The sequence below is a fragment of the Bombus terrestris genome, chromosome 1, assembly GCF_910591885.1.
Source record: "Bombus terrestris chromosome 1, iyBomTerr1.2, whole genome shotgun sequence".
NCBI classification, from domain to species: domain Eukaryota; kingdom Metazoa; phylum Arthropoda; class Insecta; order Hymenoptera; family Apidae; genus Bombus; species Bombus terrestris.
The window spans coordinates 13,416,860-13,434,852 of NC_063269.1; the positions used below are offsets into that span (position 1 = coordinate 13,416,860).

General features: G+C 33.2%; 2 protein-coding genes across 15 annotated transcripts in view; one reads left to right on the forward strand and one right to left on the reverse strand.

Annotated features, from left to right (window-relative positions):
* Positions 1–7,224, forward strand: part of LOC100651866 (rho guanine nucleotide exchange factor 17) — a 70,081-nt gene extending 62,857 nt beyond the window's left edge. For 8 of the 11 annotated variants that reach the window (XM_020865626.2, XM_048407549.1, XM_048407561.1 and 5 more), the window contains 4 exons: positions 1–327; positions 1,514–1,687; positions 2,593–2,876; positions 3,321–7,224. In XM_020865626.2, coding sequence (XP_020721285.1) covers positions 1–327; positions 1,514–1,687; positions 2,593–2,855 — 764 coding nt within the window. In that variant the 3' untranslated portion in view covers positions 2,856–2,876; positions 3,321–7,224. The remainder of the gene's footprint in view (positions 328–1,513; positions 1,688–2,592; positions 2,877–3,320) is intronic. The other 3 variants (XM_048407541.1, XM_048407558.1, XM_048407552.1) reach the window with 1 other exon arrangement.
* LOC100651981 (prostaglandin E2 receptor EP3 subtype) overlaps positions 323–17,993 on the reverse strand; it is a 26,357-nt gene continuing 8,686 nt past the window's right edge. Inside the window, exons 3-7 of one of the 4 annotated variants that reach the window (XR_007224769.1) lie at positions 14,780–14,957; positions 13,805–14,043; positions 11,341–11,569; positions 802–935; positions 323–469 (exon numbers count right to left, since the gene is read on the reverse strand). Coding sequence is in view for 3 of the 4 variants with exons in the window: in XM_048407592.1 (XP_048263549.1) it covers positions 9,275–9,387; positions 11,341–11,569; positions 13,805–14,043; positions 14,780–14,957 (759 nt within the window). In the remaining variant the exon portion in view is untranslated. Of the gene's footprint in view, positions 936–7,672; positions 9,388–11,340; positions 11,570–13,804; positions 14,044–14,779; positions 14,958–17,993 lie in introns of those variants that run through there. The other 3 variants (XM_048407596.1, XM_048407592.1, XM_012312786.3) reach the window with 3 other exon arrangements.

Consider the following 17,993-nt stretch of genomic DNA (forward strand, 5'->3'; position numbering starts at 1 on the left):
TGGGTGGTTGGAATACACCCGACCCAACGACAGTATCGGTAGGCACAGTGGCTTCTCCAGTTACGAAAATGCTTCCGGTATCCGGGAAACTTTGGTGCGGGTGCCACAATTCCGTGAAAATCCTCAACACCCACTCGCTAGATATAGAACACACTTTCGCCGTTAGCAACGACACATCCCTGTCGGTTTCCTGCATGGCAAGTTCCGGTGGGCTAGGAGTCTGGATTTCTTTGCACAATAGCGCCGTGCTGCGATTGTTCCACTCTGGTAGCTATGAATGCTTGACGGACATCAATATAGCACCAGCCGTCACCAAAATGCTTACCAGTAAGTTTCTACGTATCTTAATGTTTTAGATGAACAAGATACCTGTGATAGCTTATTACCCTTATGTTAGACATATTTTTAGTTCTTCGTAATTTTACGTTGATCCGTACGCGACATATGTTGCATTTCATTTCTTTCATCTCTAAGATAAAAAACAGTCTTTTTCATTGAAATATCGTTCAATCAAAATATTTTTATCGACATAGATGCAATATTGATTACAAAAATGTGAAAATATATCCAAATTATGAACTATCCTCGAAAGTAACTTATTAAATTTCAATTAATTAGAATAAAATGTGATTTCTACCACAAAGAGAAGTTAAAGAAACCTAATTCTAAAATATTATTCCCACGTTAGTTTTAGATTTATGTTGAAACTGACTTTAAAATATAGAAGTTGAATTTACGTGAGGATCGTAAAAAGACCTACACTTAAGAGTATATAACCGAAGATAAAATAGAAAATCTTACCTGATGCGAAAGGTCGTTAAACGTAGGAACACCAGATTCCTTTCAGCATTTCAAAGTCGTTTCACAAGTAGATTAACGGTTGTTCTTCACGAATTGGACCGAGAAGTTCTCGTCTTGACCGCCTATTTGTGACTCTGTTCGTGTTTAGACAAAATACATAATCAAAATAAAACGTAAAAGAAAACAATATTGAACATGCATTATTAACACTAATACCGCCGACGATAATACATATAAAATACAATATGTATACGAAAAAATTAAAGACAGGAACAACAATTACATATCTGTATAAAATTAGAAGTAATAAGTACTAAATACTGTATTCAATTTCTTGTTAATTTACTTTTTTAATTTAATTTTTAATTTACTTTTACTTTTTGAAACCTATGAAACACGCAATGGCATCAAATTTTTGGTCGATAGTCTACTTTGTCAAAAATCATAGAATTCCCCTAAACGTATAATGAACTAAATCTATTAAATTTCTACGAAGTTATTAATTGGTCATTCTAGCCATACTTTTAAGTTTACTATTAACATCAAATTTTGCAATTTTCATTAATAAATCTTTCTTCAGTCTTATACATTGGAAGTTTTCCAAATAAATTCCATATCAAAAACTTTAATTCAAGTAAACCTTACACAACCCGATATATTTTCTCGATTTTATTATATGGTATTTATTTTAACGGAAGCTTTAAACTTGCTGCAGGTTGCGATGACATAATACGACAGCACAAGGCCGCCTGTCTCAGGGTTACCGCACTTTTGGCTTGCAACGAGTTGCTTTGGATCGGCACGAGTGCCGGTGTACTATTGACCGTGCCAATTCCCCATATAAAGCCATCCACGCAGAGGATGTCCCAACCACCGATCGTGATTGGTACGTATTGACGTCACGTTCGATCGTTTATAATCGTAGCTTATTGCTTTCGATATAATTAGAAGCTGGCCACCGAGTTTACTCGTGACTTTTCAACGAAGTATTTGCTTCGACACCGGCCAGATACAGGCTCGATCAATCATTTAGGAATTTTTGGATTTCCCTGTGTATCTAAGTAAACTGTCTACTAATAAATCTTGGGAAACGGAGCCTTTCACGTGACGCTACAAGCTTTCAATCTCTGCTACAATTTAATGGATATACGCAATATTCAGTCGTAGGAAAACTGGTGTATCTAATACATCAAAGAAAAGGTATTTTGGTCTTTGAATGTTGCAAAATTTTGTTAATACGTATGTTAATAAATAAAATGTTTATTCAACGTTTTCTGAATCTGATTTAAATACGACGATTGTATCGTTCTTCTATCGCCGTTGTACTGGTCATTAATATTTCAATTTTGTAGAATTATTTAGAATTAGCGCCTTAATTAGATTAACACGATGAAATATTTATATTCCACTTCGCTACATTAATTACTAAGTCGTTGCATGTGAAGTAATCTGAACGTACTTGGAATCATTGCACCAGAACATGTATTACTTTGAAAATTTCGTCTTATGACTTGTAAAATTTCATTAATAATATTAGCTTAATTGTGCACACGGGCCCAGAAAGTATGAATAACAAAAAGTTGTCATCTTTTAGAAATAGAATTGCAGTATATATATAATAAAACAAAAATAAGTAAGAAATGTGGTAACCCGCTATAATGTTTCGAAATTAAAGCTTGGAGCTAGCAGTAGATTACATTTTTAGTGAATAACATTGTTGTAAATAATATCGTCGATCTTCACGTCGAAAAATATTTAGAAAGTAAAACTGTATTTTGTTATATTTTTCAGGTGTTCCTCATGGACATACCGGACACGTGCGTTTCCTCACATGCGTCGAAACGACTACATTGTCGAAGCCGGATCCGCGTCCAAAAGTGAACAGATACTCTCTGAAATCTAGCAAAACTCAACAGAACAACATCAATCGCGGGAAACTCTTGGTGATATCAGGCGGAGATGGTTACGAGAATTTCAGAGGTGCACAGGCATCCGCCGAGCTGCAGGCTGGTCGCGAAGATTCGACCAACCATCTGCTGCTTTGGAAGGTGTGATCTGATCTGGCACGGCCCTCGGTGAGTTCGATTCGAAGCATTTGAATTAAAATTTGTTATCACATTTGATAATACATATGAACTATTAACATTCAAATTGATTGGCTCTATCTTTGGACATTTCTTGACTTTTCATTTGAAGTAAAATCTACTGAATTCACAAGTTATTTTCAGCTTGTAACATATGAAATGTACAATTTTTGAAGATTCATATTTCGCTGAATTCTACAATTTGTGCATTTATGCATGTAAATATCAAGAAATTAAAATCATATAAGGAAAAAATTTTAAAAGGATGTGTGATGGTACATCTACAACGATAAAATTATTTAGAAAATAGATACAACAAAATATGTTACAATCAAATAAGAATAAAGAAGAATTCTTAATCATGTTCCAATCACCTTGAACTCAATTCCAAAAACTCGTACACATTTAAATCTGAAAAATGGGGAAATTTTGCAGGTAAGGGCCACAATTCACTCACGTCGGCATGACATGCCGTGGGAATCATTGTTGCGTGTGCAATCCACACGCGGTCGGGTCCGTCATTGTCCGATCGTGACTGTTCAGGACTTGTTCACCCGACGATTTTTCAGAGAACGCGGGAGAGTTCTCTGGCTCGTTTTGGCCGAGTGGATCAAAAGCAGGATAAGGGAGGTCCGTTATTTTCAAGGTGCCAAGAAGCACGCGTTCCAAACTGCTATGGAACCGGACTAGAGAGCTTTCTCTAAATCTTTTGTTAATACCGATCGAGAAAGTTAGATCGTTACAGTAATATATTCGAACCTTGCTGGCTCGTTTCGAAATGGATCTACTGAAAAGGTTCACTGAAATCAGATTCAAAACGACAGAGACATGTTCACGCGTGTTTGAGACACTATAGAAAAAAAAAATCACGTTCGATTGAACCTATAAATAATTATTAAAATATATATCATTCTGATCTGGCTGTTTTGAATATTATTTGATTTCAGTAAATCGATTCTATGAAAGTTTGTACTTTTGCACTGGATCTGAATGAAACGTTGGTTTCTCGATGTTCGATCTCGCGGCATTAATTCTTCGTGTGATCGCAATTTAAATGTCGTTGTACTTCGATATTCGGTAAAGGGGGTACAGGTGAACAACCGTACACGCATGCTTTAAGCGAATCGATGTAATTACGCGTGTACTATGCTCGTTGTGTTAAATATAATATATACACGTTGAATTTAACACTAGAACGCAATGGATTACGATACCTGGAAGAGCGTTGAATCGAGCTTAACACAACACCGTGACACTGGCCTAAAAATACCTTTAAAACGTTAAAAGGGAACTAATCGAGTTAGAGTGCCAAAACGAATTTATCATTGTCCATCGATCGACGTCGCGCGCTCGAGAACTGATGTATAACATCGTTGTTCGTTTTATTAATAATTCAACTGAACGCAGCAGAATGTGTTCGTGTTTAATCGCTAATGGGATTCTAGCGAATTCTGAGACTGGATAAATAATGAAGAACTCGGGCGCAATTTTCAATAAATTTCTTTCGGATTTGAAATTCTTGCGAATAGCAATGCCATTGTAACTACAAGTCGAGAGAATTATACTTTAGTTAATCTCTAGTAAAGAGAAATGGAAAATAAATAAAATCTCAATCGTTCAACTTTTGACATTAGATTCTGATTTTTCGTCTTCCTAATATTTTCTTTACTTGGAGGAAAATAAAAGTGTTATTGTAGGTGGAAAAAATAATTTTGTTGAAAATGTAAGAAAAATTGTGGGATTCATAAAGAAATGTATATTAGAATAAAGAAGGTTCCTCAAAGCTTCGTCGCGATAATTATTATATATTGGCGTAGAATTATTCTGTTGTTGTTATGTCCGTGTTAATGGTACAAAAATTCGAGTGGCCAATTCGTATAGTTTTTCCTGTTCAGGGTACTTCTGGATAGACCTTAAGCTCTTTATACATCTCCCGCGCGTTTTATTCGCTTCAACTTTGAGCGACTCGTCTGACTTTTTTACAACTTCGCGTATATATCGACCGTACATAATTAACATACAGCGTATTTGACAATAATTAATTGATATCAATCCTTCAGATAGTCTTACTCAAGATCACGATGCAAATCATTTTTTGGTCTTCAATTGTACGATCAATTTTCGCGCATTTTGCCCTTCTGATTATCGAAATTGCCAATATTTTTTTGCGCGAATGTTCGCACGTTGATTAGTTTCATCGATACCGAAGTCGTAATTATAAAATCCTCGCCTTTATCGCAATGATTCGTTTTTAATCAGGACCGAGGACACTTTACAGCTTCGGATGTCTCTTTCAAAATGCCCGATTGAATGTTGTCTAATCTTCCTTGAATTCATTTTACGAATTTTAGATTTCTCGCGGAGCCAAGGTGAGATATTCAGAGTATTGTTATACTTTTATGACGGCGTTTGGTCATAGCAAAAAATTAAAAAAAAAAAAAAAATAAAAATTGTTATCCTTCGATTACGAAAATTGAAAGAAATTGTATGAATGCGTTGTCTAATTATATCTATAACATATGCAAAAAAGAGACAAAAACTATATTTAAAAAAAGTAAAAGATTATTGGAGTGAATGTTTCTGAGGGCTGTATCATTTTGATGGAAGAGCCGGCGATGCTTCAAAATGCTTCAAGACTGAGTCGCATAATTTTAAAGAGCACGATATAATGAATCATGTTAACCTCACACATAACCATTATATTCAATCAACAATATTGATACGACATTTCGCAAGAAGCATTAGAGCCTCGATTTTCGATCTCCCACGATCGGCTCGAACCGAAAAACGATTACAAGATTCGCTCTACAATCATCATAGATATAGAGACATCTTTTTGATGTGTATATAATTATCGACATACCTGTATGTGTGATAAATTGTTGTTCGCAAGCCTATCGCTCAAAAGCAAGGCATAGATGTTAGAATTGATATAACGAGGTCGTAAATTAAAATATTAATCAAACATATAGCGGTATGCATCTTATAAAAATGTCCCGAATCTCAGACTACAAAAGTTACTTTTATATTGATATCTAAAATATCTATATGAAATGTGTGCACTATATGCAAAACAGTAAATTATATATCTTTACAATCTGTTTTGTAGATTGTATCTTGTACAAAATTTTTTTAATTGTTTAGCTGATCAATTATATGAAATTTAATTGGTGACCAACGGTAACATGGTCAATATATTATATATTATATATACTCTTTGTAATACAAGACACACGACAGTCTCATGCATCACTTGAACCTCTGCAGAGCATAATTATAATGCTGGTGAAATGTCGAAACATAATTCCTTCTAGATAAACTCGAAATAATCCCGATAACATAGAATTGAAGCCATAAAAGCCGAATTCTTGAAATTCTCAAAATCTCCTGAAACTTTTTCTATCATATTAGAAAAAATGAAAAAATTCTAATCCGATGGTCTTGAAACCAGCTATCGAACGCCTTGTTCTGTCTTATGTTCCTTAAAATTCATTTCTTTTAGTTCTCAGAACGTACATATTGATAGCTGTCCAATCTTATGACCTTATTATATCTCTTCCACCAACTATGCAATCTGTTGCTAATAAAAATTGTTGACCGCGTACGGGCTTATATTTTGTTTATCGGTGTGATTTCTATTATCGTAGCCAAAACGTATATACATGTTTGCATGCGATTGAGCTCGATTGCGTGAGAAGGCTAGAACAAAAGAAGTGAAAAAGAAAGACGAGAGAATCGTGAATATTTGCCTTTGACTTTGCGCCCTTTCGCGAATTGGAAAGTATCGATCTTTTCGCGAGACAACGCGTGCAATCATATCGTTCTAACTGTCGTTGACGCGTGTGCCTGTGATGGATGGTGAACTAGAATCGTATGGAGTGCGATGGTAAAGGATACAACTGTGTGTACCGGAAGCGTAGGCGATCTTTTGTTAGTCAACGTGTTGTTAGACAAGAAGGAATATTTACAAATTCTATGAAATTTCGTTACGATTGTCTCTGTGTATTTTTATTTATCTCGTAGCGAATATGGAGATCGAACGAACGTAGATAGATCTTTGATCGACGCGTAAAACGTGGGAGACGAGCGTGGAATTAAAAAGTCAAGTTATTATTTATTGTAGCTACTTAAGGTACGTGAAAGTACGCCAGACGTATCGCGATTGATACTGTGTACGAATGCAACTGTGGTATATTTCTAGTGTGCAATAAAAAAAAAAAGAAGAAAGATGTCATGTATTCAGCAACGATCGCGTCCCGTAAGTTATTGATTAATGTTGTTAAGTGTCTAGAAGCAAGAGATACGTAATTGCGTATAAAATATATTTGTATTATATGTATTCCTTTCTTTCCACTCGTTTCGTTATTTCGTTGTCTCCTACACGCACATTGATGATTATCACTTGTTTGAAATTACCCTTTTTTATTTATTATTAATAATAGCGAAGTTGAGTAAGATCTTATTCGAAATCTAAGATGTAAAATCGATAAAACTGGCACTTAGTAACTTACGAATATTAATTTATTCAGTTACTTGAATTTTTATATTCAAACATTAATCCTCACATATCGTAGTACTATAATACTACTACTATATATTATAGTACTACAATAAGTACTACAGTATCGTAGTAATTATTAACATTTATTTCCTATAAGAATTGAAAATATGTATTTTTTCTATCGGATATCAGAAACACCAAAAACCGTTTCTAAATCTCTAAATTGATCTCTAAGAGTTAATGCTGAGTATTTATACTGATACAAAGTTCACAAAAAAAAAACAAATTTGTTAAACAAATTTATTACAAAAAAGAAATAATTAAAATGTATTAATATAATTATATTGATACAATAGAAGGTGATAAAGTATTTATCGCCATAAGTTACATTGGCTTCCTCTAATGACGTACCAACTTATTGTTTGTTAAGTATAAAGCATGAGACTACTGATTAATCTATTTATATGCGATAAGTATTTCCATCAGTGTCATATCTTGAAGAAAAGATATATATATATATATATATATATATATATATTTCTCTCTCAATTTCTATTTAAATTTTATAAGGAAGTACATTGTATGATGAAAATACGCTTTGTATTTAATGCTTTGGTAAATTGTCGGTTCATTGCATTCATTTTGTAACTACTGCACACTTGCATTAATTTATTGACTAGACATATATTTACGCAACTATACCAGAAGCATATGTCGAAATTTGCATTACGATCATTTCTTGTTTACTTACTTCATTATACTTACTTAGAATATAGTTCTTGATACACTTAACTACACTTCTTGTTATTATATATTATCTTATGTGTATATTTTTCTCTTTAAAGATAATTTGAAGCGAATTTTTACATTTCTCGCAAAATACCCGGTTTAAAAAAGTACACCGAACAAACAACACTCACTCTCACTTGCAAACTGCAAACGAGTAGAGTCTTGCATATTTTGCCGGGTATTTTATAATATTTTAAAGCTTTATTTTAATATACATATAATGTACATCCATTAATACGATACACGCACCATGTGCCATAATAATTTTTTGGAATGCTGTTTACTCACTTCTCTAATAAAATTCAACAATATATATAAAGAAAAAAAAAAAAAAATAAAACAGAAAATAAGAATATCAACACCTGTCATATTTTCATGTAGTCCCATTAAATTCCCTTGATATATAAAGCGCGATACCTTTTTTACAAAACAGTTACAAAATTAATTAGGTAATCAGAATATTAAAATATCCAAAATTACAAGGATTAAAATTATCCGTAAAATTTACCATGTACAATAATACGAAAACTATACAGAAAATGTATGAACATTGAAAATGTGCAAATTGTACACGAAAAATGAGCGAGGTATCAATCTCAATTCATCTGATTTATTCCTCAGTTACTCACTCTCATGATCTTGAAGATTTCTCAAACGAAAATAGTTTCATACTCAAACTCTCCTTTGTTTTAAATATCCTTCTATCATTAAGCAAAATAAAAATCGTACAATTTCTTCGTAATTTCGATATTTCGATCGATATCGATGCCAACTGACGGTAATAGGTTTGCCAGGCGTTTGATGAGATATTATTCGTTAAGATATTTTAGTTAATAATCGAAACTATTTTAAATATTCTCCTAATTGCCAACACAATGACCGTAATTTCGTAACATCGAATTTTTTCGTAATTTCGCTCGATATCGATTTCAGTTCAAAGCAATGGATTCGCCAGTTATTCGATGAAAGTTCGTAGCGCGGTTACTCGTGTATATACCAAGCGAAGATCTTCCAACGTTCTCGAAGAGCGTGCAGCTCAAGCCTGCCTAACATCGTGACTATTGAGCCGTTTCAGGAAGATCATTCGCCGAAGCCTATCTCAGATCGGCACCGCCACTAAATGAGGATTGTGTTCCTCGCTGACGGGCATGGAGGGTGCCTCGGTGATTGGGTTCGACGGATCACCACTGCTGCTCTGGTGGTCTGTGGTACCTGTCAGGTGTTAGAGATTCCATTTCAATCGTACGGAACATCAACATCAGCCTAAGCTGATAGGAGAATACTACTTCTGCCAAAAGTTCTTCATCAGCTATGTTAATGAGAAAACTGATTGTTAAACTATGCTGATAATTATACTATCGCTTAAAAGGTTGGGATCACTTATTCGATACGAAGAAATATTTGGGCTTTTATGTTTTTTATAAAATTTTATTCTGTTTTATGTTCGTTTATTTTTTTGCGTAAAATCATATACTTTCTGATTGTACTAGTAGTTACGGGGCTTTCTGTTTATTTAAAAAAAAAATATATATATAGAACTACAATGGAAAGATTATGAAGAAGGCTATGATAGATCGTATCTATTTTTCAAATGTTTCGACGAATCGTGTCATGTGTATGAATTAAATAAAAATGCAATGAGATGTCACAAAGATGTACTACAGAGATAAAAGATAATGGAAGGTATTTCTCCTAAATCTACCAAGAATAACAAATAGTGAATTGATTTTTGTTAATTTTTTATTCTTTTTTTTGTCTGTGAACTATGGAGTGATCCCAAACTTGTAAATTTTAAGCGATAATGCATACTTCAAAAACGTAAAAATTAAAATCCCCCTATCCCACGTGGTTTAACGATTTTAACATATTTTCATTAGATTTATACTTTGTACCTCCAAAATAAAATAGCTACTGTGTTTGATTGAAAATTTCTTTTGACAAGCGGCGTGCAATAATTACAGTGAACTATGAACGCTAGGCCAGATCAAACGAGGAGACGATAGAATATATTATTATAATAGAGTACATTGATTAGAAGATCAACCGATTATATTGATTAGGAGATTATAGTATAAGTTATAACAAAGTACATTGATTAGGAAATGATAAGGACGTGTTAAGTGGAGACTCAAACATGTTTCGGTAAGTACTAATTTGCTTGTCCAAATAGTCACTAAGGATTGATTCAATATCAATTTGCAGCTCGTGTGAAAGTCCCCTATTTGTTGCGAGGTAACCAAAAGATCATCGTCCCCTGAGGGTCTTCTTTATCAGCCTTCTAACTTCTCGTTATGCGTACCGTGAAGAAACCGTATTATGGTTAGGTAGACTTTTAGGTAAACCATTTTCCGATAGACAAACTCACGATATTCATGTTAAATGACACGTTGAAAACCAAAAGTACATAGACCAATTACCCTTTGTTCTTTAGTCGTTCAAACGATTCAAAGTAAAACAGTGGTTAATTGGAAAGGTTCAATTATACAGTGTAAAATAAGTCACGCAATTGCGACGAGAGATATCTTACGTTTATTTAATCATAAAAAATGTCTTAAGATAGTACTTCTTATTAACACAGTATTATTAAATATTATTTTTAAGATAATATCATTAATGTTATTAAATATTATATTATTATTAAATGTTAATGTACAATATGGAATATTGAAATCCACACAAAAAAAACATGACAAGTCAATTTTTGTTAACGTTCTAAATTCTATGTCAGTTGGTGACTGAAAAGTTGTATATAATATATAACATAATTAAAAAAGAGAATAATCTGATAAAAGAAAAGAATAATATTAGTTTAGTTGTTATGTTAATTTGACTTAATTAATAATAAACTGCATAATTAATGGTATTCATATTTGTTATGAGTTCAAGAAGGTGACAAAAACATATATTTAATCCAAAACTCAAATTGAGAAATAGTTTTGATGTGGAGTAAACAACGTATTGAATTTTTGAAAAATTTTTCGTTTTTTAAAAAAGATAGAAAATATGACTTATCATGTTTTTCACCTGTGGCCTTCATATCAAATATTCGAAGTAGATATTCCGCAATATATATCAAATTTCTATACTATCGGGTCCCACTTGCGTGACTAATTGTTCCCACCTCCTCTAAACACGTAATTTCCGTTTCGAATTGATGAGACTCACCATTGAACGAACTCGACCGGCTTCTTACTGGCCAACAGATCTTGCAAAGGGGTTTCAGAAGGCGGAATCGTGGCCGTGGCATTCTCAATAGTACGTAGATGTACGGATCCAGAGTGAAGTGAATACAAAGAAGGACATCGGCCGCCAGGTGAAACATACGAATCAGTTTTCGCGCGAATAGCGCCTTCTGAGGTAATTGCATTGCGAACTGTGCCAATGGGATGGAAATCTATAGAAACAAAACAGTAATGTCATAGTAAAGTAAAAACAACCTATGAAACTTAATAATTGAGATTAACATAAAAGAAAAAGTAATTAATCTACAATTTTAATAAGCGTGTATAAATATTGTTGCGTACAACCTGAAAATTCAGTTCAAATCAACTCTAACTCAAAACGACGACTTCACAAAGTTTCAAAATTATGAAACACAATGACCACTATTAGGAAAGCATAATTATATATTGAGGTACGTTGGCTGAAAACGGCGTAGAATGAAAAGTATCACGGTCACCATAGAATCAATATGAACGCGCGCCTCTAGGGTCAATGACAGAAATACATGGTTATTGACGACAGACGTTGTGGAAAATTTTCCTCGTCAAAAATCTCTCCAACATCCGGTTTCGTTTACAAAGCGAACATTAACGTGTTACAAAGATCGATCGTTTGCGAGCGTCGCGATCGATCGTACGTGACGATATTCCAAACTAAATCCTCGTGTTTAACCTTCGTCGCAGGCAGCGGAAATGCGTCACGTTTGCAATTTTGCTCGAGCAAATCGTTACATTATTTCCATCATCCTTGGAAACAGCTTCAGAAACGAGAAAATGAATAATTTTGTGGGAAGTTCAAGTGCAAGCTTTAAACGTGAGATTCGAGTGGTTGACTGGACTTCAGGGAACGTTACACGTTTTGTGAGGAAAACAGCGTTCGTTGAATAAGATGCTGAGCGGATAAGGAGATGGAAATGCAGAATGCTCGTGAGTATGCAATCACCGTACCACACTGAGTGCATTGTTCGAGGCGATTGTATTCTTGCCGGCAGGATACATTCTGATTACATTGGATTAAAAATTCAGGAATGCGAAAGCTTCGGGCAATGGCAATGATTCCTCTGGAATAACACGAAATTTCCTATCCAGATTTATGAATCAATGAACCTATGTTCATCTATGTCCGTTTTTCGACGCCATAATACGTATATATTGAAATATTGTGGATCTTTGAATAAAAATGCGTAACTTCACTGTCCAATGCCTCCTTTGACGTACTGGATTTAACAGGTTTCATTCATTATTTCAAAATCAAAGATAAGTCAAAATATATAATTATATAAATATTTTAACTATTTAACTGCTACTGATGCTATGAGCGATAAGCATTCAACTGAGTTGAATACTTTACCGTTTACCACAAGCCATTGTTATTGGCAGTTAAAGGAATATTTTCGTTGTAAAAAGAAGACAATGAAAAATATGTTTAGTACATACTTTTTGATTGAACTAGCCTTTTACAGTTTATTCAACTATGTAATTAAACATCGATTAATGTTATATCAACTATGTTAATATCGGAATTGAATCAAATATCGTCTAGTACATCATTATCAACTGTTAGATGGATACTTTATGAAAGGTACATGGTGTAGAATGAAAAATGTTGTTTCACTTTGATAGTCTCGTCACGGCAGATACGACGGCAAATTTTATCGATGTTTTGTCGGTGTTGGAGCAAATACTATTGTCGAAAGGATCTTCGAAAACCGCGTCACGTAAACACCATTACCTCCATAAAAGAGAGTAACCGGAAGCTCTTCTTTCATAGAGACTTCCTTCTTACAATCCGTTGACAAAACGTATCATTATGGCGAATTAAGATGACAACAAAATGAGCAAATACAATATAAACAGATATGAATTAATTATGATTTAATTGTCAGCGTTGTATCAGATTGAACATAAAATTATAATCCATGATAACACAGGTGAATCGATATTGTCACTTGCTGGTTCCCTGATATTTCTACATTTTTTAATATTACACAAAAATTTACAATTTACAAGAAAATTGTGCAATTTAATAAACTTTAAAATCAATGAAAATATTATCGATACAAAATATAAAATGATAAAACATTATTCTTTTAATCTTCTTTGTAATCAATTTCAATTTATCCAACAATTTAAATCCTTTGCTAGGAAATAAATTGTAGCAAGACAAGACAAAGAATGTAATTACTGATATTTTCCTGATAGACAATTCTAGATGCTACCTAATGTAATTAAGTATCTAAAGACACGTCTTTATCCAAAGATGTTCGAAAGCGGAAGGACTGGAAGTTACGACTTCTTTGAATTTTAATTAGCTTGCCAAAAACAACCGCAAGAGTCATTTAATTGTCGAGGGTGTTCCGGCGTGAACGAATTAATTTAATCAATTACTTCCACGATCGATTGCTTACCATTTGTGGCATCCAACAGACAACAAACGATATTGATAGTACGGCCATCAATCTTGCGAATGCCCTTTCCTCCGCGGTAGTGACGATTTCTGGTGTCGGTCCTGACGCTGACAAAAGTGGTTTCGCTCTTGAAGAAGATCTCGTCACTCGTCGGAGCAGCCCAGTTTTGTGATTTAGCTTACTAAGCGCTCTAGAAACCGCCAAATTGCACCAAACTATCGATAGGCAGAGACCCGTACCTGCCGTTTAAAAAGAGCAATTAAGATCTTCACAATATGCAAATATACATTTGATATGGAAATTATTTCTTTCTCGTATAATACAATTATAGAACAATCAACCGTGCAAAAGTTTCAAGAAATTGTAAATGACAATTTTTGTAAAAACATTTCTGTTAATCATATTCGCGTTACAGCACATTTTATTCAATTTTCAATCAAGGCTGAATCAATGTGACAAAGATCACAAACTGCAGTGATCGCTTAACGATATCTATCGAATTCAAAATAATAATTATCAAAATGTATCGTTTTGTTGTTTAGAGTTATGGTAACACTGTTACTGTGTATTAATTCATATAAAATAACACGTCAATCATTCCATTTTATTTTCCTTTCATTAAATGAATGAAGGGTCCAATAAAAAACGATTCGGATTATCAAGATTTCACCACATCAAATTATTATATAGTAAACGAAACATATTAGGTCATCCCATAAGGTCGTGCCGACTTTTGTGTAAGCATTTCATGTGTTGATTTATAAACATACGGCGATAAGGGACCAATGCACTTGAAAAATGGGAAGAAGTTGTACAACGAGAGGGGGATTACATTTTTTCATGAAACTGAAAGGTATGTAAACAATCATACATATATATAACCTTAACATATATAACCGCTCGAAAAACGGAACGAACTTATGGGATGACCTAATATTTAAGGATTTATTAATCTCGACGATACTTCGTACTTACCGAAAACGAACCAAACATACGCGTAGGCGACATCAGCTGGATCAGTGGCTTCTCTGTATCGAATACATCGTTCGCCTTTGTAATACACGCCAAAACCCATAACTGGCATGCTTGTCAACGCCAGGGCGATTAACCAGAGCACTAGCATGCAACGTACAATTGCTGGGTATGTCACCTGCTAGGAAACACATACGTGTCACGGATTTAGTGGTACATGAAGCAGGAAATAGTATATGTTCCGTCGATAGTCTTGTAATCGAAGAAAGGACAAAAATTAAGAAATAATTACTATCTACATGTTATGACTAAATATTATGATGATTATTTTATTATTCATTATCGATTATGTATTATTCATTATTATATATTATTATTCGTATAAGAATTTTACAATCCCAAAAAATTGAATTTTTCAAAATTAATTCAGGCAGTAATTCATCCTATGTTATATTATGAATTCGCTATATTCAAAGCACTGTTGACTGACTCCAAAGTTCTGAGTAAAAAATAGTATTTCCATCCCTTATCAGCATATGCTATACCAACTTTTCCATAAAGAAACAAGTCCACAATGTGAAAACTGAGTTTAGTATCAATTTCTTTTTGCTTACATTCACAACCACATGTCCTTCTTCGATACGTATGATCGCATCGATCATTGCTCAATGAGGCAAAGTCAATGAACTTCGATGAATGACGTGTGGTAGAAAACAAACGAAGAATATCGATTCGATTCTAATGGACCGATTGTAACAACGAGCAATTGGTAAATAGAATAGCGTCGAAAGGGAAAGAGTCATCGCTATTTTGTAAATGAGCTTCAACGTTCCCAGACAACACGAGGAATCTTATTAACTGGGGACCAGATATAATGTAGATGTTGTTTTTCTTTTAGACAACATTCAGCTTAAAATAGGTGAACTCTTGATCTGCGTCACTATACCACTAGGGTTGTTGACGATCTTAGATCTTATTTTAGATGTCTTAGGCACAGGAAAAATGCGAAAAAGGAATCACTATGATATCATTGTTTACATGGGGTGGAAAGTTTCTTCGTCATCAACTAGACAATTCTTGAAGATGGACTCTTGGAATTTAAACAAAGTAGGGCTCGTTGTTTGCAGAATGAAATTCTGTATTTTCCAGATATTGCGCTTAAGGTTTGAAGCAAATTATCGTGCTAGTTGTTATTTGCGGAACGTTATGTTTTTGAGACTTATGTTCCCAAAAGTTTTTGAATTACTGTAAGGGAATAAAATTGTTTTGACATGATAATATAAATGTTTACATTATAAAAATAAAAAGAGCAGACAGTAAATCTTGAAATAGTACATAAATAATATTTTACCTGGCACAAAAAATGTAATATTCTAAATATACAGAATATACAGGAATCACTAATACAATTGTGGAACATTTAGAACAGTACATTGGTGAGATAGCGTGAGGTATGGTTTGCTTCAAATTTTATATAGGGTACTATATTTTTATTCAAATTAGATTGGGATCTCGAAGGTTGCCTTTTTTCATTGCGTAAGTTTACCTGAGCGTTCAATTTTGTCTGATTGAACAGGATCTTATTCGCAAAGATGGACATAAAAGGAGAGAAACGTAAAGATTACTTATTATTATGGATTTAAACAATTTACAGTCTATTTCATACATAAATTTGATCATACAATAAAAAATTTTGTGAACAATGACATTACGAATGTCATAAGAATTAATGGTTAGTAATCTGATATTTTTCTAGCTTTCATCGAATTTATCTTCAGCTCGTAAAAAACTTTTATTAAAAATTAATTCAGTCCATAAAATACGTTGCCGTATGTAATAAATCGCTCTAGACAGTACTTGATCATATTATTTAATAAAAACATTTTTTTTCACAAAAACGAGATAATGAATAAAATATCCTTCGTATCATATTCTTTTATATCTACATCTAAAACAAATATACGAATATCATCGCTCAAACATCGTGGCACACGTGTTCTTTGAGAAATGGGAGAAGAAATGAAACCTTCACCGACAACTTTTTGTCGTACTTTTGCGGAGGTGGCTAAGTGCTTCCCAGAGGAAAAAGCGAAAGCCCATTCACAAGAGGCGTTCAGTACGTAGACGAAATACAAGGGCTAAGGGAAACTGTAATAATTGCTGATACATCGTGTCGTTTTTATTGTACCTCCTGCTTCTGCTATTGCCTTTCGAGAAATAATTCGCTGTTTTACAACGCAACGTGTTATTACAATATCAAAATTACCAGAATGTTTAAAATGACCAACTTTTAACTTCTTTTTATATGATCGCTATAAAAAATATTCATAGAGTACTTAACTTTAACAAAATTATTATGGCACATTGTTTATTAACGAATAAAAAATATATGCATATTCTTAGAATTTTTCATATAATTTTCGGGAAAAAAAGAACGGAATGCGATATCCATTCTTGTTTTAAAAATATTAATAAATATCTAGAAAATAGTAAAAACATATCCGTAAAACACATATTCGTCGTTATTGCTTCATAGGATACAATGTACATAGATATTTAAAAAATAATCTCCATCAAAGTACAGAAAAAAATGGGTTGAAAAGACAGTTTCATCGCGATACAAAATAACGACTCAAAATATAATGTTAGTAATACGCGAGCCTGAATCTTGTATTTCGGAACGCCTAAAGCACCTTCACAATCCACGGATATAAATATTATTAAAAATATATATGATCACTTGAAGCGAAAAATACGGAGTCACCATATTTCATCAAAGAATGATTGAAAAAGGACTCTTTCAGAAGAATGAAAAAATACTTCAAGTAAATTACTCATCAATTTGATAAATTCAATGTTTCAATGTTTTGTCGTTTCAACAACGGTTTCAAGCCATAATAAAATCAGAAGGAAACTCCACTAAGCATTAAAATAATTAAACTTAGCAATTTCCTCTCCTGCATATGTATTAGGTAAGTCTTATTAGTTTTTCCCATTAAACTGTAACTGTACAAATACTTATTACGCATATATTTTTACCATTTTTTAGACACTTGTTAATATTTTCACGAAGAATATAGATAATCCATCCTTTTTTAATGAAAATTATTTTACAGACTTGTAAGAATACGCGCGTTTTTTTTTTTTTTTGTTAAAATTTTGTTAATGAACGATATTCTATAATATTTTTGATGAAATTAATTATTCTACAAATACT